The sequence below is a fragment of the Phalaenopsis equestris genome, unplaced genomic scaffold (assembly GCF_001263595.1).
Source record: "Phalaenopsis equestris unplaced genomic scaffold, ASM126359v1 Scaffold000224, whole genome shotgun sequence".
Lineage (NCBI taxonomy): Eukaryota > Viridiplantae > Streptophyta > Magnoliopsida > Asparagales > Orchidaceae > Phalaenopsis > Phalaenopsis equestris.
This window is the reverse complement of record NW_018164666.1, coordinates 7,093,802-7,121,389: the sequence shown is the minus strand read 5'-3', so window position 1 is coordinate 7,121,389 and position 27,588 is coordinate 7,093,802. Positions and strand designations below refer to the sequence as shown.

Here is a 27,588-nt window from a genome sequence, read left to right as displayed (position 1 = left end):
ACTGAAATCACGTCACAAGATGGCGACAGAAAAAAAAAATCTGCGCGGTAACATAAGAGAATATTTCTCCCGTATTATTTAGATGTTATTGTGTGACATTCAAATATTTTGTTATTATAACGCCGAAAATATTTCCAGAATAATATATAATAACACATGAATAATGAAGAATAACATCTCTCCGATGATAGAAGAAAAATAAAATCTATCCGATAACACAAAAGAATATTCCTCTCGTATTATTCAGATGTTATTGTGTGTTATTCAAATATTTTGTTATCCTAATATAGAAAATATTTTGAGAATAATATATTATAACACATGAATACCGGCCTTTTTTTTTTTTTTTTTTTTATCAGTAGTCGGTAGTGCTGGCGCTCCTGCGAGTCGGCTTCTGCAAACACGAACCCTCGCGTAGACCCCAAAACTTCCATTTTTCTTCTGCTTCCGCTCCTCTCCTATCCGAAACCATTGAAGAAGGTAACTTTCGGTTTTCTTTTTCGCGCGAGGCGTTCGTCCCGCATGTACTAAATCCACCGATTCACGGGATTCAGCAAATCCAGGATTTAAGGCCGAAATCCGTAAAATCCGGATTTATCAAATCCTCCGGATTTATCAAATCCGAGGCCAAATCCGAGGCTTTTTTTTTTTTGTCCAAAATGACCGTCTGGCAAGATTTAGGTTAAATCCAGCTTAAATCCTGCTCTGAATCCGTTACCAGACAGACACTTTAAGTTTACTTTACCTGTGCGTTGTTACTTTGTCAATAATCTACCTTCTTTTGCCTATATAGAGCCAATCATGCTTTCCTTGGAATTTTGGACATCTATTGAGCATGTTGTAAGCATCTGTATTTATTGATAGCATTCTTTACCCCTGTAAATTGTGCAGTTGATATGATTGAAAATATTTTTGAGATATTAAAATGGCATCTGTTGTGTTTGGCAAGATTGATCTTTGCATCTTGGATTTAGTTTGGCTCAATAATAGGGACTGTTAGCAGATCTCTATTAAAATTGATAAGTGTAGTTGGAGGTGTCTGCTTCCCTTTTTGTTGTCTTTCACTGGGGTCAGTGGAACTTTTACTAGTATTTAGTTAGTATATTCAACAGGAATTTACATAATGTTGGTATTAATTGGTCATATTTATATTTATTTTGAGTTGCTATGTATGCATTCATTCCGTTTAGTTATGACATTCTGATTTCTTTTATACCGGTCAACTTATTTCTTCTCATGTCAGATATGTAGCGAAATACTAAAATTCTTTTTTTTATGTTTGATTGTGCTGTTGCGCATAATGGAATTTTGTTTAACTTTTAAACATGGAACTTACTATATGAGTTTAATATTCACATTCGTTTACATGTAATTTTAAGAATGAATCTAATAAAATACAATAATTCTTTTTCTTATGAGAAAATAGATCATGGGGATTTTAAATTTTTAAGGGCATTCAAAGTGAAAATTTAAGTGCAAAACATCGATTATTTGTTTTGGATTCTATGATGAAGGGTTTGAAAAGAAAAATACAGTAAATTATTTTCATAGACTTAGATGGGGACGCTTAGAAAATTTTTTTTTTATAAATAAATTTCAAGATCTTACTATTTGGAATGTTCATGAAGGAGTTAATACTATATAGGATGAAGTTACGGTATTATTAAACAAGTTTTAAAAGATCTGTTTGAAGAATCAAAGAGAAAAACTCTTATGAATAAAAATAGTTAATAGTGGAATGAATAATAATGTGCATGAAAATATAAAAAGTAAGAAATTTTATTATAAAAATTAGTTTAGATGTAAAAGATTGGAGGGGAGTCAAAGAGAACAATTATGCTCTTAGTGATCTTTATGATAAATTAAATGCTAAAGAGAGTGAAAGATACATGTATCAATTAGCCAAATAAAGAGATAAGAAAAAATAAATATTTAGTTCAAATAAATTGTATTACAAATAAAAATCAAAAAAATATTTTTTCTAGATGAGGAGATTTAATAGAGATGGTTGAAATATTTTGATAAAATTTTCAATGAAGATTACAAAGATATGATCAACTTTAGTGATCTTAATATCATAAATAATAACAAGGCTTTTTATTTTTATCGTCGCATTAGTAAAACGGAAGTTGAGGAACTTTAAAGAAATGAAGTGTGGAAAGATTGTAGGATATGATGATATTTCAATAAAAAATATGAAAATGCTTAGGAGATCTAGGAATTTTTTAGCTTATTAAACCTTTTAGTATTTTTAAAACTAAAAAGATGTTTGATGATTATGGAAAATGTCTATTGATTTATATTTTTAAGAATAAAAGAGATGCATAAGAATGTGCAAATTATAGATTAATTAAGTTAATATGTCATACATTAAAGTTATGGGAGAGAGTAATTGAACATAGGTTACATTGTGATACAAAAAATTCTCAAAATCAGTTTGATTCATGCCAGAGAAGTCTACTATGGAAGCTATACATTTATTGAGAGGTTTAGCTGATAAGTACAAAGAGAGTAAGGAGGATCTACATATAATTTTTGTTAATTATAAAAAACTGATGTTAATGTTCCAATAGAAGTATTTTGAAGAGTTCTAAAAAAGAAATGTGTTGATATTACTTATATTCAAGTCATTAAAGGTATGTATACAATAGCTGCTACTTGTGTTTGAACATAAGGATCCTTGACCATGTATTTTCCTATTTCAGATCTTTTCTTGTGGATAAGACTAGAGAGAGAATTCAGGAAAAACTTGAATTATGAATGTGAATTTTAGAGTCTAAAGACTTTAGTTTGAGTCGATGTAAAACCAAATACATGGAATGCAATTTTAGTAGTTGTTGATTTAGTGGTAGGCTTGTAACTATGAGTGATCGAATCCTTAAAACAAGTGAACATTTTAAATATCTTGGTTCTATTGTTTAAAGTGATGTTGATATAGATGGCGATGTTATTAGTAGAATTTAAGTTGGAGGGTTGAAGTAGAGGAAAGCACCGCTTAGACTTAGGGTCCGTTTGGGGCAGCTTATAAGTGCCGTACCGTTTGGTTCGCGCGTTTCTTCAGCTTATCCGAAACTGCGTTTGAGTTTTTACACTAAACGCAGGCCGCGGGTCGACCACCGCGGCCGGCCTGCGGGCCGCGTTTCAGGATAAGCAGCTTATTCTGAAAAGCACAAGCTGCCCCAAACAGACCCTTAATGGTAAATTTTATAAGATGGTGGCGAGACTGCAATGCTTATGACACATAATGGTGGCTTGCAAAAGTGAAGCAGAAAATTAATTGTTGTTGAGATGAGAATGCTCAGGTGGATGAGTGTTCACTTAAAGACAAAATGCAAAATAAATATATCCGTTTGGTCACATTAAACGTTGATCATCAGATGATCTATTTAAGTGAATAGATGTTTTAGTTGACTTATGTTAAGAAAGATAGAGGCAGAACTAAAAAGACTTAGACATCTTCTATAAAAATTTATCTTAATTTACTAGAATAAAATGAAAATATGGCACTTAGTGGGACACAATTGAGAAAAAGGATTCTTGTAGTTGACCCCACTTAGTGGGATAAAGGCTTGTTGTTGTTGTATGTATTTAATTTTATTTATAAGATGGTTTAATTGAGTGAGGCTTGTTGTGTAGTTTTTATGTGTAGCCATATTAGTGGTTATCATCGAACTATTTGACTATTTGTTGAAATTTAAGCATGCTAAATTACTGTTGTATAATGATTATGATCAACTTATAACAACTTCAATGCTGTTGAAAATGTTTAAACAGGTTTGCTATGTCAATCTTTATTGTTATTGTGATTTTGTTGATTTTGTTTGGAGCCATCAATACTATTTTTTTCTATCATGTGCTCTACTTCCAAGGAATATATTATATTTTTGCAAGCTATCCATTTGGCACAACCAAACTGGTGATTTAGTACTTGTGGTAGCATACTTTTTTTGTTTTACATAATCATATTAGATTCCGAGATTATGTATGCATAGTTATAAAATAATCACTCTGTCAGGTCAAGATGCTGAAAAATTTGAATTACTGTAGGCTAGACATGCATGTGTATTGGATCCTTGGATTTATTTATTTGGGCTTATCTAATTTGGGCTCGTGTTAAGTGTAGTTTTTAGTTAATGATAGTGTAAGAAAAAGAAAGTTGTGATATGGATTGATTGTTTTATTCATTTTTATATCATTTTTAGGTTTCTAATGTTGGATGACTTTTGTCTTTTTTTGTCCTGGGTAATTTGACATTTTCATTATGTAAGGCTTGATTTTCTTGCACTTGCTCGACATGCTCTATGATAACTATTGGAGCTTTTACCAATTTTTAGGTATGCATCACCAACAAAATGTTTTTATAGGTGCTACATGCTTGCTTATTGGAGAATGATCTTTTGGCTACTCAATTAAGCTTGGAATCAAGTAGAAGGCCGTTGATTTCATATATGATGGGGGCTAGTTTGATAAGGCACTCTTCATTAATTGTTGTAATAAAACAAAAATTTTTGGCATGGTTCTTATTAGTGTGATGCCTTTATGTTCTATATTTTATTAGTATGCTCCCAGTGATAGGAACAACCTTCATATTGTCCATACCAGAGAGGTTGTTGGCCTGCATCATGTTTTGAGGGATTCACATCCTTTACAGAAGTTAGATAGGTTCCATATTGGCCAAACAAGTAAAAGTGGTGTCAGCCATCAGCAAAAAATGGCATCTTGTGTGAGCTAAGGTCTATGGATTGTCCCAACAAGAGAAATGATTGCAAGCACACTATTATACTACTTGAACTAGTTATGATTTATTTATCTTCATAATTTTCTTTATTTTAATATGATACCTTTTATTGTGCTTGCTTGTTGTGACCACTTTATTAGAATTAGGATAAATTAATATGCTTCTTGCTGGATTTTTGTATCCACGCTATTCTTGATTAACGAAAAGTGATGATTGATGGAAGTCATTTTTTTATCCATCTTTATCATCATATAGCTTATAATTTGATGTAATGCTTACATTGATTAAAAAATATTTTTATCACACATCTATTTCCTTTCATAATAAGGCAATGATATATTGCCCGTTTGAGGCGGATTAAAATTGCGGGCCCTAAACACGTTCAGATGGCTTTTATCTAAACGGGGGTTTCGATTGTTTAATAAATGGTGATTCATGATCGACCCCGCGACACGCGTTGAGTTCTCGCATTTTACCTCACTGCCCTCGACGCGAGCCCTATAGAGGTTCTACCTCGCTCTCGCCTCCCTCGATCTCTCTCGTACTTTCTCGTTAATCTCCTGCCTTACTTGCCTTCCTCTTCCTCCCTTCTACAGTGTGCGGTAGTTATTCCTGTGACAATTTTGTTTTCTCCACACGATTTTGGCTTTCTTCCTGCGAAATTGGGTTTTTGATTTGTTTAAGGTTTGCAGAGAATTTGATTTGTTATGGAGAATTGTTATAGAGATTTGCTTGTCTGTGGAGGGAGTACTGTGAGGTGTGCTTGTTCTCGAGCATTGGAGCATTTTTTCTGTGTGGTTTGGTGGTAGATGTGAACTGTGCTTGCGTGTGGTGGTTGTGAGAGGTGTTTATCGTGGCTGTGGTGGCTTAAGGTGTGTGTTCTGGTGGCCGGGCAGGTGGTGGATGTGAACTGTGCTTGTGTGTGGTGGCTGTGAGAGGTGTTTTGCCTGGAAAAAAATGGGCCATACTTTTCTAATGAGAGCTCAGTTTGATTCGCGCAATGCTTCTGTAGTTTTTTTTTGTTCTAAACTATCAAATTTATCACCATTACAGTTCAATTGCGAACAACATAATCGCGCAATGCCAGAATTATCATTTATCGAGAAACAAATGCAAATCAACTATTTTCTGAATGTACAAACCAAACAACTAAATAACTTATCCATATCAGGGGCAGAATGGTCATTTCAGAATGATCATTTATCCAGAAACAATTGCAAATCAATTGTTTTCTAAACACACAAACCAAACGACCAACCAGCTTATCATAATAAGCTGCGTATCATCAACTTATCAGGATAAGCTGCGTATCATCAACTTATCAGGATAAGCTGCTTATCTGGATAAGGCGGATAAGCTGCAGCTGCCCCAAATAGACCCATAGTCCTTATGCACTTAGAATAAAATAGTGGCACATCTACTTGTTGGATATATTTGTTTTCGTGATTCCCATCCCATTTTCTTATCATATATCATCTCTAACCTCCCTTGTGAATATTGCTGTAGTAATCCCTATTCTTAAAAGATGTTCCTCGGTGTTTTCTGGAATTCATCGAAAGCTTATCCTCTCATTGTATTAAGGGAATTATGCTTCACAAGAGAGGTGGTGTTGGGCTTTGCTTGGAAGAAATTTTAAATTTTGTTCACGTATTGGACAAGGGATTCCATGTTTTCATTGGTGAACTTATAACTAACATCATGGTGGGTTGAGCTAGCATCAATTTAAAATCACCAAACAATGTACATTCTTAAACTTTCTAGTGGCTTTATACTTGGGATCAAAGGCGTTGGCTTAAGGTAATTCTATAATGGGCTCCTCCTTACATTCTTAAACGCTCTAGTGGCTTTATACTTGTAATGAAAGTTGTTGGCTCAAGGTAATCCTATATGCTCCTCCTTATTCTTATGAAGTTTTGTCTCTCTCCCTCTCTCTCTCTCTCTCTCCCTCTCTCCCTCTCTTGAGGAGCATAGCCTGCATTTCCTTGAGTGAGCTACAAACAAAATAACGCCTCATCTATGTTTTGTTAACTTGTTAGTGTTTTGCTGGCTTATTTAGAGCCCAAGTTGTTGATATAGAAATTAATTTTGTAAGATTGGATAATGTTGGTGGCATTTGAGTGTTCAAATTTATTACTGCAGGCTTACTTTGTTTGTTATTATGTTGCGAAATTGAGTTTATCATTGGCTTACATCTTGATACAAATACTATTGCTTAAGCGTTTTGTCTCATGTCAATGAAGAGTCTGTTTGAGGCAGCTTGTGCGTTTCAGGATGCGTTTATTGTAAAAAACCCAAACACAGCAGACAACGCTTTACAAAACGCGCAAACCAAATGGTAATGCGTCGTTTTCAAAAACGCCGCCGCACTTATAAGTTGCCCCAAACGGGCCCTAACTCAAAGAATTATAGTTTCATGTGTAAATGTACTAAAAATAAGGGCTCCATTTGGCCTGTTTTTCCACCATGAGTTGCTCATCCTTTTTTGTAAGATTGAATATTTATACCTCTAAGTTTATATTGATTATGAAGTGTTTAATAATTCTAATTGTTAAGAACAACTATGTTTGGACCTGAATTTATGATTTTTCTATGAATTGAAAGACACAACTATATGCTTTGGATTTCTCCAACTTAAATTTAAAGGCAAATAAATATTTGAGGAAGCTTTTGTGCATGATAAGGGTGTTATCTCTTGACAAGACCATTTGAGTTTACTATTGCTCTTGCAAATTCCTTTGATTAGGTTAGTTAGGTTTTGAACCCTTCTCTTAATTTGAGATTGTCAATGATAATTTTTTATTCAAGGATGATACATTAGGATGAGTATGGGTGCAAAGGAGCTTTGCCTCAAGCTCGACTTATAACAAGCTTATCGAGCTGCGAACTCGAGCTTAAATTATAGCTCGTATATTAAATGAGATCAAGTTCAAGCTTGGCAAGACTTGGCTCGTTGGTTGGTGTGTCAGTTCAATTTAAGATAAATATGTAAACCCTAATTCTCATTTCTCTTGCTTTTGGTTAATCCCAAGCAAGTTCATAGGTTCCAAGTCTTAGAAATTCCTCAACGTGCCACGTCTTACTCTGGATTGTTTTGGTCTGGGCTTTTGGAAGACCGTTTGACTCTCTAGTTTTGGGAGTGCTGCTTTTAAGTGAGTCTTCACTTTTAGTTATGTAATAATATATATGATCCAAGGTATTGGGGAGTGCCGCCTTTTAAGAGGGTCCCCACTCCTAGTTATCTTGTAATATATATTTACTTTTGTTAGTGTTTAGGGTGTAGTTTTTGGTTGTGAATTGTTTTGGGACAGCCATCGGTGTTTCTTTTTTTCTTAATTGGCTGTATTCTAGGGTTTCAAATGGTATTCTGAATTTCATGTGGTGTTTATCTTGGTCTTTATGTGGTGTTTATCCTTTCTAAAATTTTTGTACCATCCTTTCCCACAACACTCTCACGTTTTCTCCTCTTCTTCTTTATCGCTTCCACCTAGAACAACCCTCCCGCAGCTGATTTTATTTGCTTGCTGCTTAGACTCCTGGAAACTGCCATCCTGCTATTTCCAGCTTTCTAGCCGCCGCGTTGCCACCATTCCGAAGGTCTACTGTCACATCCTACACATAGATCTAACCCTAATTCCAGTGTTGTGTTGTTGTTTTGTTACAATTTCACGTTTTCCTACTGTCTTTTATAATTTTAGAGTTTGAATTTAGTAATAATATTTGTTTCTCTTGGCTGTTTGTTAAATGTTGATATCATTTGATTTCAGATCTTGCCTAACTCTAGTTCCATCAGAGGGTACTAAAATCCACTAATACCTCGCCCAAACCTTACCCAAAATCTTTCCTCCTTGCTAATTTTCAAAACCAACAACCCTATATTTTTTTATGCATCCTAAATCATCCCCATACACTTTCTTGCACCTCTCAAACTTAGGGTTTGTTTGGGGCAGCTGCAGCTTATCAATAAGCTACTGCGCAGAAGTTGCTGCAGATAAGCTGGCAGATTGTTTATTTTCTGCGGTTTGAAAACAGCTGCGCGACAGCTGTTTCTGGACAAATGATCATTCTGCCATGTAGTAATATTATTTGTAACATAACTGTCATAGCCATATATTTAATACTTTAGAAGCAAAAATTCACTTCAGGATAACACAAAAAATAAAATATATAGCTCATTTAATATTGAGTATCAATATTTAAAAAAAAATTATTGAAGCTACATTTAATAATATGATAATATTATTTTTAAAATGCGGGCGTCGTACGTTATGAGCTACACCGACATTCAGAAATGATATCCATTCCCGATCACTATTGGCAGTAGAATCTGTCTCACCGTCTGCCCATTGGAAGAAATTACACTTCTCTGTGATTCTCGTTGAGCACCTGTATAACTGCATTCCGTAGCAATGCGCGTGCCGTAACATAAGTAGGGAAGTTTGAAGTTGCAGAGCAATCTTCGTGAGGTCCCTGAAATCCTAGTGTTCATCTTTCCTGAATGCTACAAAAGACAATGAATTAGTCATAAAGGAAGTATAAATTGCTAAAAGAAGTAATTAATTACAGTTTTTTGCAGATGTGCAGTATCAGAGAACTCAGTATACCAATCAACGAATCTGTCACTATAAGAAGACAACAGACCTTGTAAAAAAAGGGTTCTTGGTTGCCTTTAACCCACGTAAAATCAAGCTTGTGGTTGTCATATATGCGTATCTTCAAAAAAGATAATCCAAAAGATCCTCATAAACTATATCACTAAAAAGAAGAGAGGAACTTGGTTGTTTTCATTAGGATTTCACATGTGACACTAAACAACAACAATTAACAGACCATCCAAAAAAACCCATAAGGTCAAACGTCTCATCATTGACCTCTCAAACCCACCAAAAGAAAAATAAGTGAAATGCAAATAGAAAAATAAATATACTTACAAATAGTGTAAAAAGTTCAAAAAATCATTATAAAATGTAAAGTCCAAATGGTTTTAAATAAAATAAATATTGTGCAACTAGTATTGAATAAAAAAAAAAATACTCCAATCACCCCATACTGTCGCATCCTTAATTTGTTTCCTCAACTTTGTCATCTCGCAAGCTCCTTCATCATCTTTGGTATAGGTTGTAGAAGCATCATTCTTAAGCTGTGACAAAGAATGCTAAAGATAGTACTCAAATGCCTCGACAGATACATGCTCATGATTCTCATCCGTCATATGGAAATCAATGTCGTTGCGGGAAGGATGCTGCCTAATGTAATTGTAGAGAGTCATCGTGACAATCACAATCTACACCTGTTTGAGAAACGGGTAGGATGATATATCGCGGTATAACTCTTTTTTTTTTTTTAAACACCAAAAGTTTTCTCAATGACACCGTGTAAGGAGGAATGTCTTTTATTGAACATTTTTTTTCTGCCTCGTGTTATTGCTTGCTCGCTCAAATTCCGGTATGTGATATCTCATATCAGGATAGGGCTTGAGATTCTCTCGCTGCAACGGATATGTAGCATCAACCCAGTAGTATTTATCTGATATTAATTTCATAATTAATATTGAGGTAAAAGTTAATTACAAGATTAGCTGATTAAGTTATTGAATAATATTATCTAATGTAATGTTCTCGGCAATATTTGTGATTCATGTAATTGAAGCGGGGTTTTTGTTTGCATTTCATGCTTCAAATAAATAAAAATCTTTTTTTTTGTTGACAATTTTGAGCAATAGATATAGATGATTTCATTGGCTCATTACTTCCAAATGAAGTTCTCTAGTTAACCAAAAATAATCAAATTATCAAATATATATTCATATGCTAAAGACATTGGCACGTTCAAATCTTCATCAGAATCAATTGTGAAATAAATAATCAACCTTACATTTTTAAGAATATTATAATTTAATCACGGTGTTTACAAAGTATCAATAAATAACAACACAGATGGAGTTTTTCAAAAGAAAGCCATGAGAGTGAAGATTAAAGAATGTTGAAAAGATTCATTGAGGAGACTAAAATAATAAGTAATCCTATTGAAATTCCGTTGGAGCACTGTCTGCATTCAAGAAACAAATTGCAAATGCCAACAATGCAGAATAGATGTTAGCTTACTGCTTAAAAAAGTTGGACCTTTAGACTTACATGGTGTCATACGTCTAATTGGTTATTCATAAAAAAAGGATAAATAATAGAGAGCCATAAATGATGTTGTATATACAAGGAAATAATTGAAGAGAGAGAGAGAGAGTTGATCCATTTTCCACTTCCCCCTTGCCCCCTTCTCATTAACTCTTTACAACAAAATAGCGGAAGTGATCGTCTTTATATCATTTTCTACTTTTCACTTCTTATGGTGGGCAGCCAAATAAACTTTAAGTTTGTTGTTGCAGGCTTCGGCCAGAAACTAAGGGCTTGTTTGAGATCATTTTTATTTTTTGTTTTTGTTTTTATTTTTGGATTTATTTTAAAAATATATTTGTTTAGTGTATTTTTTATATGTTTTTATTTTTGTTTTAAAAAATAAATTAACTTGTTTTTAAAAACAATCAAAACATTTAAAAGTTGCTTTGAGTGTTTTTAAATGTTGCCTGATTAAAAGAGCAAGTCAAAAGAAGTCTTATAGAAGGATGCTACAATTCTTCATATAGAAGAATAGTAGGAAGATAGTAGCCTATATAGATAAAATGTATTTGTGGCTTGCATATGCTGACAATGAATGTGAAATGAAAGGATGTAGGATATCTGCATTTGCACTTTTTTCATCCTAAATTAATAGGAGAACGTATAGTCAAATATGTTCAACCAAGCAGACAACTTAGCCTACTATTGCATACCCCACACAAGTTCTTTTGGTGTATGAGATTTTACTTGCATCTAGAAACCATTTTTTTTTCCCGGCAATGTGTTAATATCTTTCAATGTTACTTGACCATGTGTTAATCATAATCAATTGTAAATAATAATCACATAGTTTTTTTTATCAATTTTGATTGAATTCATAACCCGTATACGTATATTTCTCGTGGCAGCATATAGTTACTCTTTTTAATTCTTAAATATAGGCTTAGAGAAACATTCTTTCCGACTTAAAATAATGCAGTTCTGAATGTTCATTTATTATGCTATAGAGCACATTACCCGAGGGTGATGATAAAAAATATTACTGTTCCAAATATCAGCTAGAAATTGAACACCTGTCAACATTGAACTGTCTTTTTATTTTTATCTTGAAAAAGCATATAACTTGTATAGAGGTTATCTTCTTCTTTTCTAAAATATTTTAGTACGTATTAGTGAACATGGGTGAAAAAAGGGTGAGTTCCAGCAGCTTGACAGGGATGCTATTAGATGCAAGCCCCTTAAAAAAAAAAAAGAAAAGAAAAGAAAACTATAGCAGAGATTGATAATGCAGGAAAGAGATGCCATAATTTCAGGGTGATGAAACTAGGAGAAAGGCCATTAGACCAATGAGAGGAGAATGATAGGTATGAAACTTGAATTAGTTAGTCTTCCTGATGGCGAGATTTCCATTTTTCTTTCATTTGTGCTCTTTAATGATATTATGTTAGTTTCTTTTTTTCTCTTTCTTTTACTTATAATAGAACAAAATGTACTTCGCTATCCCTTAAAAGACATTAGTGTCTAATGTTATCCATCATCAGCATGTAGTTTTTAAGAGACCTTTTACCAGGGTATAGATTGTTAGGCCCGGATATGGCCTGCTTTTTTGGCTGACCGAGTTCAACCATAACCCCCGCTGAATGTGACTTTCATGTAATTTTCAGTTTGTGAGAATTCTCTAAGAAGCTGAGAAAGGCTGTAAGAGTGAAGAAAAGAAAGAGTTTGAGATGGAGAATGGAAATCATGAAATCCCAGAGAATGCCAATGAGCGTATGCTCCTCCCAATTTTTTTTTTCTTTCTATTTTTTTTCAGTGAATTTAATGTTTAGTTTTTTATTGTTTGGAGTTTTCTATTGGCCTAGCAGATTGTCCAGGGCCTCAGTCAGAGTCCGCTGGAAAGTCTGATGCTTGTGAAGGTTGCCCTAATCAGCAAATATGTGCCACTGCTCCAAAAGGGCCAGATCCTGGTATATCAGAATTCCTCATCCCAGGAATTCTTAAATTTGGGATTTTTATATTACTTTTGATTGCTGAGTTTTTTTCATTAGGTTTCTTAATACGATACTTTGTTTTCTATAGGTTGATCTTGGTGTTCTTGATTTCTTTTAACCCTTTCTTGCTAGCTTATGTCATTTTAAGAAGTTGAACCTTTGCTTGATGATGTTGTGGCTCATTCTGCTGATTCTATTTAACGTGCATGAGAACAGAATGGTCTGTGATTTTTTGTTTTAATGTGATTCCTTTCATTGAAGAGTTCAGTTCAGAGCAAAAGCTTGATGTGCTGTTGCTTTAGGATGCTAAAAAATACAATGGAGTTCTATTTAACATGCCATTTTAAGATGAATGAGCAATACAATGTCTGACCGCCTATACATCTTATTAGTAGTGTTAGAATCTGTCGATCTTAATTTCCAACCTTCTATGTTTAGAAATATAAGATATATTTCATGATAATGTATGTTTGTTAATATATAGAATCTTATTAGTAGTGTTAATCTCCCCTTATTTTGACCATCCGATCTGTCGCTCTTTCTTTCATCGTTCCATCTGTTCTTTCTTTCAATTTCACTCTAATCTGTAAGTGAGTTTCCTTATAAGTCTTTCTTTGGATCCAAAATTACTCAAAGGTTCGAACCAGATTTTGCTGCAAAATATTTGTAGAGCTCAGTGAAGTTATTAAATTTAAGAAATCACAAAGTTTAGGAAAAACTTTGTGGGGTGAAATTGGATAAGTCTACCAGTAAGTTTGATGGGAGTTGTTCGAGGAATTGAAGATGAAGGAAAATATTTTATTGATCGTAAGTAAGAGAATTACAGAATGAAATTGAAGATGGTCTACTAATGAAGTTCTCTTCCCTCCCTTTCATAGAATATTCAAGTAGGAAATGTGAATCCAATTTGGTGTGATCCTTGTGCCTTGTGGCTTTATTTTGGACCTGCATGATTTTCTGTTTATTGGTCTGGTCAATTATACTTAAAGTCATTCACACCGACAACACGCCTGAGTTGCTTATGTTTTCAATTTGTGTGTCCTCTCTTTGTCTACAATTACGTAGATCAAGTGTAAAATCCTTATGGCCTGTTTGGCTTCAATTTGGTAATTTTATTTTTATATCTTTTTCAATTTTTAAAAATGTGTTTGGTTGATATAATTATTTACATGTTTTTATATTTTATTTTTTTAACAAATCAATTTGTTTCTAAAATATTCAAAGCACCTAAAAGATGTTTTGAAAGTTTTTAAAGAACAACCATCTCAACTGAAAAAGTTCTAATTCAAATCTAAATATAAATAAAATAAAATATAAATGTAAAATTGAAAAACAAAAGATCAATTTGATTGCAAACAGCCCGGAAGTGTGGTGTCCAAATGAGCCAAATTCCAGCCGGGTTGAGGGTTCATCAAATCCCAAAGCCCGCCAGAAACCATGACGAAGAGAGCTGAGTGTAATCAAACAGATCATCACCTAGGAAAGTCTAATCAAAACAAAAAAAAGCAAAGCTTAAGACCAGAAAGACCAGAAAAAAAAAAAAATAATAAAAAGACAACACTTCAGCAACTTTTGAAAACTTCAGAGCAGTAAAAAAAACTGTGACGCCCATCAAAGAGGGAAAAAAAAAAGAATTGGAGTACACCCGGACGGAACCTCAGCTTACCACTTTTATATAAATATACCACGAGTTTTTTGGTTTCCTTTTGTTCTGCACAGTTTATGATGTATATAACTCTTTCTCACTCTACCACTAGGTGTAAATTTATTCTTCAATCGATGATTTTGTCAGCATTTTTCTTTTCCTTTGGTCCTTTTACTGTTGAAGAGCTAAACGAAAAACATTTCATGATTCAAACTTGTATTGCAAAATATTTCCGTATCCTTTTTCCTGATTACTGCAGTTGTGCACTCTCTTTCCTATCATGAACAACATTTGAAACCAACTTATTGAATTCATCTTTTACGTTTTATTTACATCAGATCTGATTGCTATAGCTGAGAGAATGGCTACTGTTAAGCACAAAATACTGGTTTTATCTGGCAAAGGCGGTGTCGGAAAGAGTACATTCTCAGCTCAACTCTCATTCGCTCTTGCAAGCAAAGACTACCAGGTCGGCCTACTCGACATCGACATATGCGGCCCTAGCATCCCCAAGATGCTCGGTCTAGAGGGACAAGACATCCATCAGAGCAACCTTGGTTGGTCTCCCATCTACCTTGATTCCAATCTTGGTGTCATGTCTATCGGCTTCATGCTTCCCCATCCTGATGAGGCTGTCATCTGGCGCGGGCCTCGCAAGAATGGTCTCATCAAGCAGTTTCTAAAAGATGTGCATTGGGGCGAGATCGACTATCTCGTGGTGGATGCTCCGCCTGGTACGTCCGACGAACACATTTCAATCGTCCAATTTCTTCAGGCATCTGGGATCGATGGTGCTGTCATCGTCACTACCCCACAGCAGGTTTCTCTGATCGATGTACGTAAGGAAATAAGCTTTTGCAAGAAAGTTGGGATCAGAATCTTAGGAGTTGTGGAGAACATGAGCGGGCTGAGGCAGCCAGTGTTGGATCTCAAGTTTGAGAGATCTGTTAAGAGTGAGAAAGGAACTGTAGTCGAGGATGTCACCGAGTGGGCTCAGAAGTATATAAATAAGAATGCGCCCGAACTATTGTCTCTTTTTGCCTGCGGTGAGGTGTTTGATAGTAGTCGAGGTGGTGCAGCAAAAATGTGTGATGATATGGGTGTCCAATTCCTTGGCAAGGTGCCTATGGATCCTCAGCTTGGCAAGGCGGCAGAGGAAGGGCGGTCATGCTTTGAGGACAAGAAGTGCAGCTCTAGTGCTCTGGCTCTTCTAAGAATTGTTGATCAACTAATTGCTTCTCATGAGTAGTGGTTTTATATTATATTGAGCTCAAGAAGGTTTTTCTTTAATCTTATGTGTTTTTCTTTCATTACTAGTCTGCATTCTTCTTCACCCCCTGGGTTTTGAAAATCTTATGCAGATTTTGAAGGGTTATTTCGTCCAATACCACATAGTAGTACAGGTTTGGAAAACTTTCATGTAAATTTTTTCGCTGAAGTCATGTATAACTTTTCTTTATTTGTTATTTGGTAGTGGAGTTTTTTTTGTTTGGGGATAATTTAGATAAATTCAGGAACTTATTAGAGTTTGTTTTTTTTGTAGTTGTGGTATTTTCATACATAATATATACAAGAGGTACTGGTTACTTTTGGATTGTAAAATATACGGACTTCTAAAAGGAAAAAATATTACATTCAGAGTCCCGTACTCAAGCTGCGTCCGGACAATGGCTGCGATCTACTGTAGGTCATTTTTTTTCCTCTACTACTTCCAGTGGATTCAACCGTTGTTCGGACACAGCTTGCGTCCAAACTCAGGATGTAGTGTTTTTTCCTCTAGAAGGCTAATCCTTCTATAAAATAAAATAAAAAATTGTGCTATGTTTACTGTTCCAATGAAGTTCGTCTTCGTAGTCGTATCAATGTATTTGAGATATTAGTTTTAGTTTATATTGTTGTGATTATATGAGATGGCTTAAATAATGGAAGTGATTAGAAGGTAAAACGGTTTCTTCAGCTGTTTGATTCTGAAAACACCTGCAGAGGGAACTAGTGATAATTAGAATATTATTTTTTCTGAAATCTCTCAAGCGCTGCTGTTTATTGTGATAACTGAAGAGAAGAAAAATGATATGTACTACTGTAATTGAGGAAAGGTAAAATAGTTTAGGTGCGAGATATGTAAATATTAATGTTTGGAGAGTTTTGCATGAAAAAGTCCCTACAATTTTTTCTGTTCTTTAAGTGTTAGATTTAGGTAAATTTTCTAATGTTTTGCCTATAAATTTGTGATCCTTAGGCCTGACAAAGGAGCGATTATTGCGTGCGCCCTCCGCACCTAATAATTAGACCTGACAAAGAGTCCATCCTAGTCCTAATGAGCTCAATAATCACTTTCGTCACCGTAACTCCCAGTCGAAGTGCTCACAATAATGGTTGGTAGATTATAAAAATTATAATTGATAATTTCAATAGATGTGCCTTCAATTAATGAACCAAATGCATTGTGTCTGAAAATATTAAAATAATAAACAACCAAATCGAATCCTCTGCTTCTATAAAAAACCCCCACTTCACATTAACCAAAGCAAATGTCCACTCTTCATTTTAACACATAATCAGTGCATTATAAATGAGAATAATTACAATCAAACTCAGCAAAACAATAGGAAATATAATGTAATGAGAAAATAAATTGAAAATAACTCCAACAGGTTCACTACACAACAAAAATCTCCTATAAGCGCTCCATCCAAGTATTCTGAAACATCTTTGTACAATGTAGGCACCACAGTGAGTTTACTATTTCATTTTCTGATTGGAAAGTCTTGCATAATTTGCTCGGGGGAAAAATAAAAGAAGACATTTTTGAACGTTAAAGCTAGCTGGTGCGTCCTGAGGTAAAGACCGGAGAGAGTCCAGTTTTGGTCATTGAAAAACCTTTACATTGAAAAAGCCAGTCTCGTTCTGAGAAAAGACAAGGTGAGGCGTGAATGGCCGCTTTCGGCTAGACTTCAAAGCAGAAAATTGTCCTTTTTAGCCAAGTCAAACTAGGCCCCTCTCTCTCTCTCTTCTCCCTCTTAAGTACTTGCGCACTGCTGCAGAATCGCTACTGAAAATACTTTAAAAAATTTTATAAAACATAGATGGCATCTCTCCGAGCAAAACTAAAGAAGACAATGGACTAAAAAATGAGCGAACTTCAACCAAAGCTTACCCCCTCCTAAGAAAATAAAATAATAATAAAAATAATTAAAAAAATACTCCTCTATTTCGCTCATGAAAAGCTTAAACGAGTTATTTTATATTTCCTTTCTTGTTCCAATGGCACCTTATTTCTGCGCAAAATTTGAGGATGGAGAATCAAGTAAGTTTTCCTTCAAGAATGTGGATGGCAATGGTGCCCTTGAAATGCTGAACAACTATATATGGAGCAGGTTTAACTAGATTAGTGTCTATTTGATGAAATTCTTCAATCAATGTTAATAGAAATCGCCCACAGGTGTAACTACTAATATTAAAATTTTTTTTTTTGTATTATATTAGCCGTGAATATGAAACGATTACTCAATATATATTTCTTTTTGTAATTTTATTATTTTATTAAAAAATAAGACTTCATAGATATACTTCAAATAATATTATTAGAAGTCATATCCATATATCAAATGCGCTATTTCCCTTGAGAAAAATCTGCTATTGAGAGTTATATCCGCGTTATACCCTTAATCTCCCTATAATTTACAAATATATCAAAACAGATGCGCAGAACTTACTAGTGACAGCAAAGTTATAGAGAGGTTACAGATATAACCCTCAATACGGTTCAACTAGTGACAGCGAACCTGTAACCTACCTGACCTGACATGCAGCCAATTTTTCTACCTTCCGATACCTCCCTCTTCAACTAGTCTTAGGAGTAGTATGATAAAAATTTTAGCAGTTTTAATAGATTTGTAAATCCGGTTTTATTAAATCCAAAATCCAAGGACAGAAAAAAGAAAAAAAAGGATAAACTAAATCCAGCATTTGAAAGCTGCCATTTTTCTGCTTGTCGGATTTAGTTAAATCCGATTTAAATACACAGCTCCTTACAGAAACCGAACACAGCTGAAAAAAAAGGGCGGCTTCAAATTAAACCTGAACCACCTATCCACAACAGTCACCAAGAAGGAGAAGAACAAAGCTCCTCCGACAAAAAAGAAGCTCTGTTCGTCTCCGTAGCACTCACAGAGTTCGACAAAGGAAGCTTCTTCATCAGCTTCAGCTCCGGCGATCTGTCGCCATTCTCCTCCATCACCGCCTCGCTTCGTCCGCTCGCCGAATCAAAAACAGGATTTGATATGCAGACAAAACACTCCGTTGCGTTCGCGCTGGGAGCCGGCGGCTGGAGCATGGCATCGAGCACAGGGGAGGAAAGAAGGAAGCTTTTTGGAGCGCGGAGGACTCCATTGACGTGGAAAGGAGAAAGCTTGGCCGGAGAGATGGGAGGTGTTTCGAGTTCGTATGGTGGGTGAGTGCGGCGGCGGAGGAGATGGAAGAAGAGATGGAGTAGGAGGAAGAGGAGGGTGAGGAAGAGGATGACAGCCAGAAGGCCGATGGCCATCGCTGGCTCTGCCATTGTTATGCCCTGTTTTTGTTTCTCTTAGCTTCTTCAGAGGAAGAGAAGGGAGGGAGAGCAGGGCCGTTTGGGAATCTGGAACGCAGGCAGGCATAGGCATGCGTGCGAGCGCCTGCTTTAAGGGCCGGGTTTAGGTGAGCCGGACATGATTTTTAAATTTTATATGAAACGGCTACCGTTTATTACTAAATTAACTTTTTAATGATGTATAATAAATTTAAAATTAAATGAATTTAAAATCATGGTTTTAGTTATGTTGAAATTTATGGAGTGCAAAAAAACTAAATATAATTATGCATTACAATTACTGCTATGACAATCCACTAAGATAACCTTTGTGCATTACAATTACTGCTGCATTGTCAAATCAGCAAAATTATGCAGTAAACTGATTGCAGCATGCCAACGACACATTCTATCATACAAGAACAAATCAAAAAAATAAAAAAAACATCTATTTCAAATTTTCACCTATCATGCAACTCAATAAAACGCAATGCTAAAGATCACCTGAAATCATGATTTGAAACTAAAAAAAAAAATGCAACAAACAAATCATTATAACAAACAAACAATTGAACTAGTAGACGTGTTAAAATGAAATATTAGTAAATTCTAAAAAAATTCTTCAATGCTGTGCGATCCAGGCTGCCCGGATTTCATTCTCCGGTTGCCTCAAAGGCTTTGAGGTGGCCCGAGCTCGACTTATGAAACCATTCTCAGCTGAACTGATTAGTTGATGAAGCCCATTTTCATCAAGGAGTTCTGGAACTAGTGCAGCACTAGCCACGGGCTCTTTCGGGGCTCTTCTCATCTTTGTTCTGCATTTTCTTGGTTCATTATTTGTGCTTTTCTTGCTGTAAAGCATCAAGAGTTTATCCATATTCTCCTCCTCTTTGTCGTAGCCAGCATCTTCGGAAGTCTCTAAAGTTCGCCTGCTACCATGTCTTCGATGACTACTGGGCGTTTTCTTTATGTTGAACCTTTGCTCATAATAAACTTCGCCATGGATGTCATTCGCCCTTGCAGTTTCTTTTCCTTGCTTGGTTTGAATTTGAGATTTTAGATTGGAGTCATCTTTAAAGATTTCGTCTTTTGGCATGTTACCTTGGCCGCAAGCAGACTTCTCATGGTTTGTAGGATTCACGTAATTACTGTTGTTCGGATTGTTGTTTAAGTTGGGTTTCCTGTATGGAGGTTGAGGATAAAATGTTCTCCGACTAGAAGCATTTACTGGTCTATGAAGCCACCTATCTTGACCATTATGATCCAACTCGTTGACGTTCTCAGAAGCTTCAGAAAGTGCTGAGCCGCCGTGATCTACAATGGTTCCATTAGAGCCATCTGTTGATTTGGTGTGCACAACTTCTGCTGAAGTTTGCTTCTCAGTTGCAACCAGACTAATTCGTTCATGAGCCCTTTGTGCCTTGCCTTCTACTATGAAACCATTTCTGTAATTTTCATTCTGATTGTATTGTGGCTTGACAATAGCATTTTTATCAGTGTATTCAGGTTTGGCGTTCTCTGATTCATCCACAATCATCTTCGCGGTCTTCTCAAAAGTATAAAGTGCACGGGTTATTGACATTGGTGGGAGTTTGTTTGAAACTCTATCTGCTCCTCTGGTTTTATTTCTAGGTTCTGCAGAGCTCTCATGGCAAACTGTTTCTCATTCTCATCAAAAGCAAGTTGATGTTTCAATGCTTTTCCCTGTTATGTAGAAAAGAATACCAGGTGACTTTCCAAATGTTAACAAATATTAAAACAGTATAGACAAACTATCAATAGTTTTCTGAATAGTCTATTTCAATGTGGAATGTCTATCAATATGATCAAAATTTCTTACATGAACAGGAGCGGATTGATTTGACATTTTGTTCTCAAACATATTTGAGTTCCAGTTGACAGAAAACTCTTGGACAATATCTTCCATTACTTCCAGCTTCCTGACCTTTGAAAATGATTTATTCTGTATCTTCGCAACAAACTGTAATACGAAAAGATAACTACTGATGATTTATACATGGAAACAAAGCTGGGGATATCTTATGAAAGGGATTACAGTTTAAGAATTAAAAACCTCTTTGTTAATGCAAGATTCCATCCGAGTTTCATATCGCTTTGTAAATATACTTCTGAGGTCAATTAATTCAGGCAAGTCTGAGAATCTGGCAGCAGCAAAAATCAGAGTTGCTACAGCTTCCATGGCTTCTTTAGGACATTCCCTATAGCAAAAGAAAAAATAAAAGTATTTGTCAACTATTTAGTATACCGTCAACTCATCAAAACTCTAGGCTGTCACAAGTTTAAATTGTGCCACAAGTTTTGTAAAGTTGAAGTTTGAAAAGCATAGGCAGAAGCCTTAAATTGGATCTCATGCTGAGGTTAAGGGGCTCATCCCAGGTTTGTAAATAATAAAAGGACGTACAAGTTAAAATAAGCTCAAGAAGCATTTAGGTTAGTAATTGACATTTAAACCTAGAGAAAAAAGAAAACTTTAGCTAAGCTCCACACATATTACCTAGAACAAAGGTTGACTGGATCAAGATTAAAGTTAGATTTGCTACATAAAGTTTGAACTGTTTGTAAGAGAAGACCAAAGAATTTGTGGATAAAATAGTTGAAGGAGGAATAAAAATAGCATATTTAAAAGAAAATATATGGAAAACAAATGTTTACAGGTATTGAAGCAGCCCATCAATGGACCTCAAATAGTTGGATATGGAGTATAATGATGATAGAATGAGATAGATTTTCTGCCAACTTGAACATGTATCATGCTGCGCTTTATGACCTTTAAGACATAATGCTGGTTTTTATTTGATCCAAAAATTTTTTAGAATCCTGAGCAAAAGCACTACCACACTTCGACTCTAAAATTACCTTAGCCATAAGCTAAAACAAAAATCTAGCAGGAAGCATGATTTTGAGTAAATTAAGATCTTCAAAAGAGGCAAAACTGATGAAATTTGACTTTCAGAAATGCAGAAAATGAAAGATTGTACCTTTCCTTGCACATGGTCGAGAGATGCTCCAAAAGACATCCACAATATTGCTCAATCATATCATAGCAAGATGCATGATTTATTTCAACAATAAGTGCATCGATCTGCTCAAACAAGACAAGGTAAATACTAAGTCAGACAGACATAACAACGAAATTGCATTTATAAGAAAATCTAAGAAAAAATAATTTAAGTTAAAATCATAGAACAAATCCAACTTAGCAATCCGGCTTCCTTGAGCTGAAACAGTCAGAATAAGAAAACAAGTAAAACATACAAGTTGCACAAGAGAGGACATATCAACCCATAAATATCAATCCAGATGTAAGCCTGAAAAGCTTCTGGATCTTTGTTGATCTAATGGTCCTGAATATTAGAGGAAAGTATTTCAACATCATCCTTCTGTCCACAAAATTGTTTCTCTAGTTGATCCATTTACAACTAAAGAACTTCAATCTTTGTATGCACTTTTCCTTAGGGCAAAGATCATTTTCGTCTTGTCTAACCCGTTTTCTATCTCCTAAATTTCTTTTCAATTCTTATAATTTTGTTGAAGTACGAATGTTTACTCCCAGTTTTCAACAAAAACAGCTGAAACCCACAGAGCCACAGAGAAAGATACAGAAGAACACAAGATAAGCGCGTCAAAAGGTGAAAATCCAAATTCCACAAATAAATGCACAAATCAGTGCATCACAAACTGAAGCAGTTAGAAGAAGAAGAAAAATCAAAGGAACCAGATCGAACTAAACGAGCATAACCAAAGAATGCATAACCGCTATAGCAACGCAAAATCAAAACAAAAAATCAGGGACACCAAGAACAACTCAAACCAGATAGAGACCTCCACTTGCAAAATGACCTCAGAACCAAAGAAAAGAATCCCTACCCGGCCAAAAGCATTAGCGTCATGGCCGCCGGCGAGGAGATCGGCAACGTCCTTCTTGAGATATTTCACCATCACCTGCTTCTTCTTCCGGATAAGCTCTATCCTGCACTTTATGCATTTCACCGAATGCTTGCTGCAGCCAACACAACCAAACCAGTTCTCAATCCAAGAAACCATAAAATCGAACTCGGAGAAAAGAAATCCAAAACCAAAACTTCACCATTTGTTCGAGAATTTCCTCCCCACTAGTATGTCGAACATCCTTCTCCTTCTCTCTCGATGAATACCGGAGCTCTTGCTTGCTCTTCTAGAGAGAGAAGATTAGGAGCAGGAGTCAGTAGCAGTAGACTAGAAAGAAATAAAAAAGGAAGCAGCTTTATAATCTGATAAATGTTTGTTGAAACTTAGATCTCTTTATATTTATTTGATCTAAAAAAGAGAATTTTTTTTAAAAACAATAAGTTAAATTCATTCATTTTCGTTTGTAGTTGGAGGACAGTTATCGTATGGCTGTAAAGATAACTAAATTCTGGTCTGCATTGAATCGTTCAACGCAGAAAAAATTCGCCCTTTTTCGCTCATTCTTGAAGACAAAATTAAGATAATTTAACATATTTTATAATCAACTAAAATTTATATTATATTTTATTTAAAAATTTAAATACTAATATTAAAATAATTTTCAGATTTTGTAAATTGAGATTAAAATAATTCTCACCATCAGAACTAAATTTTATAATAATTAAGTTATTCTTTAAATATTTATTATTCCTAATTATAAAAACACAAATAATAGGTTAATATATAAGAAAAAAAACTTTTTTGTTCGTTGATTAAAATTTGCCAATGTGAATTTTAATTTTTAAATATATTTTGAGATAAAGAAATTTTAATGTTTCCATATAATTATTAAAACCACTCAATTATTATATAACATCTAAATTTAATTTTTACATGAATGTAATTTTATTATACATGAAAATATGCATCTCATTTGTTTTAATTAAAATGATGCTGTTATTTTTATGTAATATAAAGATTTTAAAGGATAAAAATATAAAAAATAAAATTATATATGTAAATAAATAGAAATTGAATGATTTGACGTAAATGCCCCCACTACCAAGGTAGCACATTCGTAGCACTTTAGCAGAACGTTCTCGTGCATTTCAATTGCTGCTCAGGAGCCGTTGAACGGGCAGTCGTGCACTAGCGTTTTTGAATGTTCCATGAATACCCATACGAATCCAACCGAAATCGCGGCTACCGGAAGGGCAAAAAGGGGATAATGAGATTTCCACGAATCCGTTAGCCGTAAGCCGTAAGCCGTTAGCCGTTAGTTCTGACGGGCGGACGACTCAGACGTGCCGTCGAACGTTATTGACTGAAGAATTGCTTAAAATTCTATTTATTTATTTAATAGAATTAAAAAAAAAAACTATTTGCGCCGAGAGCCCTTTGCAATGGAAAATTATTCCATACGGTTCCGGATCTTAAATCATCTAATCTACAGTCTCGATATATTTCGGTGGGCCCCACCTAAATTTTTTTTTTAATAAAAAATGGAAATAATCCTGACCGTAGATCACGTGATCTACGGCCAGGATCGGACACCCCATGCAGAGATGGATACTGTTTCCGCACGCAATAATTCATCCTTTGCAATATTATAATACACTGTTGCACTTTACCTGTCGAAATTAAAATTAATTTGACCAAATTTTCTGGTGATGTCAAAATTTGTTCAAAGTCAAATATTTAGTTATTAGTTGTATTTTAAAATAGGAGTAATAAGAAAGTAAATAATTTTTTTATATCATATTTATCTTAAAATAATTAGGGGGCATTTAAACATGTACCACATAATTTTTATGTATTTAGATATCTAACACCCAAGCGTTCATATTTACATATATTACACTCTATTTTTTAATGTCATATAAAAATACTACTACTATTAATTTGTTTAAAAATTGAAGCAACCTTTTACGTATAAGTTCATGACGGCGATATATTATAAATGTAAATATTAAAGGTTAGTGTTTGACATGTAAATACAAAAGACTAGTGTGGTATGCATATAAATTTTCCTCATAGTTTTATATCTGGTAGAAGATTTACAGTGATAGAGTGATTATTTAGCGTCTTAGCATCGCATGAATGTTTATCACATACTCAGATAATAAAAGAGCAGCAGCAGGAGCACACTGAGTTTTTATGTGAAAAATCTAAAAAGAGGAAAAAATTGAAAAAAATAAAAAAATCATATGGTCTAGCCCAATCAAAATAACCTCACTATATAATCATGAGTACATAGACTCACTATTCTCTAGAGTTAAGAAAGATGGAGTTGCAAAGTTGATGTACCATGGCATTTTATCAATAAAAGTTGTTATGGGTTGTCAATGTTGTAGTTGATTATTATGGAGGCAATACTTCGACATAAATGTTGTAAAGGTGGTTGAAGCACCAACTTGTTGTAGATGTTATAGTTGAAAGTCTTAGTAATAGTTTGTTGTGTGGGTCGTAGATGATTGCTTCAGAAACATCAGTTGACCATAGAGTCGTAGTAGTAGGGAGTTAAAATAATGGTTGCAATTTGCAAAGGTTGGAGTTTGGAGTTGCGTGAATTGTGACATAGGTCATACAGAGGAGCTGCAATTACGTTTGTAGGCCGCAGAGGCCGTAATTGGGAGCAGTGTGAGTTGTGATAATGTTCGTAGGCCGCAGAGGCCGGAGTTGAGAGGTGCACGAGCTTTGATAATATATGTAGGATGTAGTGGTTGAAGTTTGGAGCTGCATGAGTTGTGATAATGTTCGTAGGCTGCAGATGCCATAATTGGAAGCTTCATGAGCTATGATAACATTCATAAACTGTATAGGCTAGAGTTGAATTGGGAGCCGCATAAGTTTTGATAATGTCCATAAGGTGCAGAGGCTAGATTTCAAAGCTGCATGAGTTGTGATAATGTATGTAGGGTGCAGAGACCAAAGTTGAGAGCTCCATGATCTGCTATAACATTTGTAACTACAAATTCTTGATTTGGGAGTTACATTAGTTGTAATGACGTTCGTAGGCCACAACAGTCGGAGTTCGGAGCTGCATAAGTTGTGATAACGTTTGTAGACAATAGAGGCCTGATTTTGGAGTTGCATGAGGTGGATCACTTAGGTTGTAGTTGTTCATATAGGTCGTAGTGACGGGCTACAAGCAGAGAGCTTCCGGAGTTCGAAGAAAGTTACATTATCATGAGTAGACAGTTGTAAGCAGTTATTACTGGTTGTGTGTTACACAATCTTTGGGAGGCGTCTTTGAACCGTATATAAGGCACATTGTTGCATCGTATTTACAGTTTGTTTTTACACCGTTTTCAGGGTGTGCCATTAGATTGTATGCGGAGTGCACGTTGCACCATCTTGAAGACATTGTTACATTGTCTTCACAGTTGTCATCGTGTTGTTTCGTAAGGTGCTTCATAACTCTATAACATACACTGAGATTCCACAGTGCACTTCATGATTTTGTAAGGAACTTTTTTACAGTAAGCAGGGGTTGACAGACTGTAGTTGATGGCAGTTGCAAGAGCGAGTAGTGTTCTTTGGACCCTCGGTGTTTAACACTGTACCTCAATTCCTGCTCTTAGAATCAATGGGCTTCCTTTGATTCAAAATCTCCCCTTTCATGAAGGAGCTAATGGAGTTTTTTTTTCTTCTGAGTATATCCACCATAGATCTCAAAAGATTTTAATCTAAATCGAATACGACTATTTGAAAAATAATATACCAATTCAAAGAAAAAAAACATTATCTTGAAATATATTTAATTATTCAAATGATGAAAATTTTTAATAGAGTATATAAAACCAGAGTTTTTCTCGAGATTCGTCTCACACATTGTGATTCGTATCGGAAGATAAAAATCAGTTGAAGGCATATCATAGTTATTAAAATTTTCATTTTATTTAAAGTTGTACCAATAAAAAATAGTCTCATCTCATCTCAAATTCACCTACGTGGCATCACTAAACGAACTCAAGGAAATTGATAAAGTAATTAAATCTGCTGATCCATTTGGTAATTACTATCATTCTTGTTGACATAGCAAAGAATAAGATCACAGTTTTTTCAAACAGCATTAAAACTTGTAAGATTTGTAGTAGTTGAACCTAAATATAATAATTAGTGCATGATTCAGCTTAAACATTTGTAGCAATTTGGTTGATGGAGCTCAAAATTCTAATAGATAACTTGATTGATTATCAAATATTATGCTTCAAATTATATTAGAGCATGTATTTGAACTAACATTTTTTTTTTTTGAATCATAGTCAAACATTATTCAAGTTTGTTCAAATATATTATCATATTTTTTGTCATATTCAAACATGTGTGGATGTTGTCCAAACCATAATCAAATATTTTTCGAATGTGTTCGAACGCATGTTCAAAATTTTATCTAAACATACTTTTCAATGTTTGAATGTGTTCAGACATTATTTATCATAATCGAACATTATTTGAAAAAAAATAAATCTAATTTTAATCACATTTTTCATTATTTTTAAACATGTTTGAAATTGAATGGCATAGTTTGCATGTGGATTGAACAGAGATTTGATCCATGTTTGAGCATTGATTAATCCATATTT

General features: G+C 34.7%; 3 protein-coding genes across 3 annotated transcripts; 1 reads left to right on the top strand and 2 right to left on the bottom strand.

The window, feature by feature from the left end:
- Positions 1 to 365: 365 nt before the first annotated feature.
- LOC110023424 (cytosolic Fe-S cluster assembly factor NBP35) lies at positions 366 to 15,994 on the top strand. The gene is made up of 4 exons (XM_020722836.1): positions 366 to 480; positions 12,513 to 12,618; positions 12,714 to 12,815; positions 14,823 to 15,994. The coding sequence occupies exons 2-4, from the start codon at positions 12,576 to 12,578 to the stop codon at positions 15,731 to 15,733; spliced, it is 1,056 nt and encodes a 351-aa protein (XP_020578495.1). The 5' UTR covers positions 366 to 480; positions 12,513 to 12,575; the 3' UTR covers positions 15,734 to 15,994.
- Positions 15,995 to 18,467: 2,473 nt separating this feature from the next.
- Positions 18,468 to 19,173, bottom strand: LOC110023597. Its single transcript, XM_020723083.1, has one exon. It carries the CDS (start codon positions 19,043 to 19,045, stop codon positions 18,587 to 18,589), a length of 459 nt encoding a protein of 152 aa, XP_020578742.1. The 5' UTR covers positions 19,046 to 19,173; the 3' UTR covers positions 18,468 to 18,586.
- A 772-nt stretch (positions 19,174 to 19,945) lies between these two features.
- Positions 19,946 to 23,315, bottom strand: LOC110023408 (IST1 homolog). The gene is made up of 6 exons (XM_020722814.1): positions 23,160 to 23,315; positions 22,940 to 23,072; positions 22,051 to 22,154; positions 21,126 to 21,270; positions 20,892 to 21,032; positions 19,946 to 20,755 (listed from the first exon to the last, which is right to left on the bottom strand). Exons 1-6 carry the CDS (start codon positions 23,198 to 23,200, stop codon positions 20,624 to 20,626), a joined length of 696 nt encoding a protein of 231 aa, XP_020578473.1. The 5' UTR covers positions 23,201 to 23,315; the 3' UTR covers positions 19,946 to 20,623.
- Between the last annotated feature and the right edge of the window lie 4,273 nt (positions 23,316 to 27,588).

Coding starts and splice junctions, on each gene's coding strand:
- LOC110023408 (XM_020722814.1), bottom strand. CDS start 23,200: ATGTTCGACATACTAGTGGGGAGGAAATTCTCGAACAAATG. Junction 22,155..22,939: donor ACGCTAATGCTTTTGGCCGG/GTAGGGATTCTT, acceptor TTGTTTGAGCAG/ATCGATGCACTTATTGTTGA. Junction 21,033..21,125: donor AATCTTGCATTAACAAAGAG/GTTTTTAATTCT, acceptor TTCGTATTACAG/TTTGTTGCGAAGATACAGAA.
- LOC110023597 (XM_020723083.1), bottom strand. CDS start 19,045: ATGGCAGAGCCAGCGATGGCCATCGGCCTTCTGGCTGTCATCCTCTTC.
- LOC110023424 (XM_020722836.1), top strand. CDS start 12,576: ATGGAGAATGGAAATCATGAAATCCCAGAGAATGCCAATGAGC. Junction 12,619..12,713: donor CCCAGAGAATGCCAATGAGC/GTATGCTCCTCC, acceptor TTGGCCTAGCAG/ATTGTCCAGGGCCTCAGTCA. Junction 12,816..14,822: donor TCCAAAAGGGCCAGATCCTG/GTATATCAGAAT, acceptor TATTTACATCAG/ATCTGATTGCTATAGCTGAG.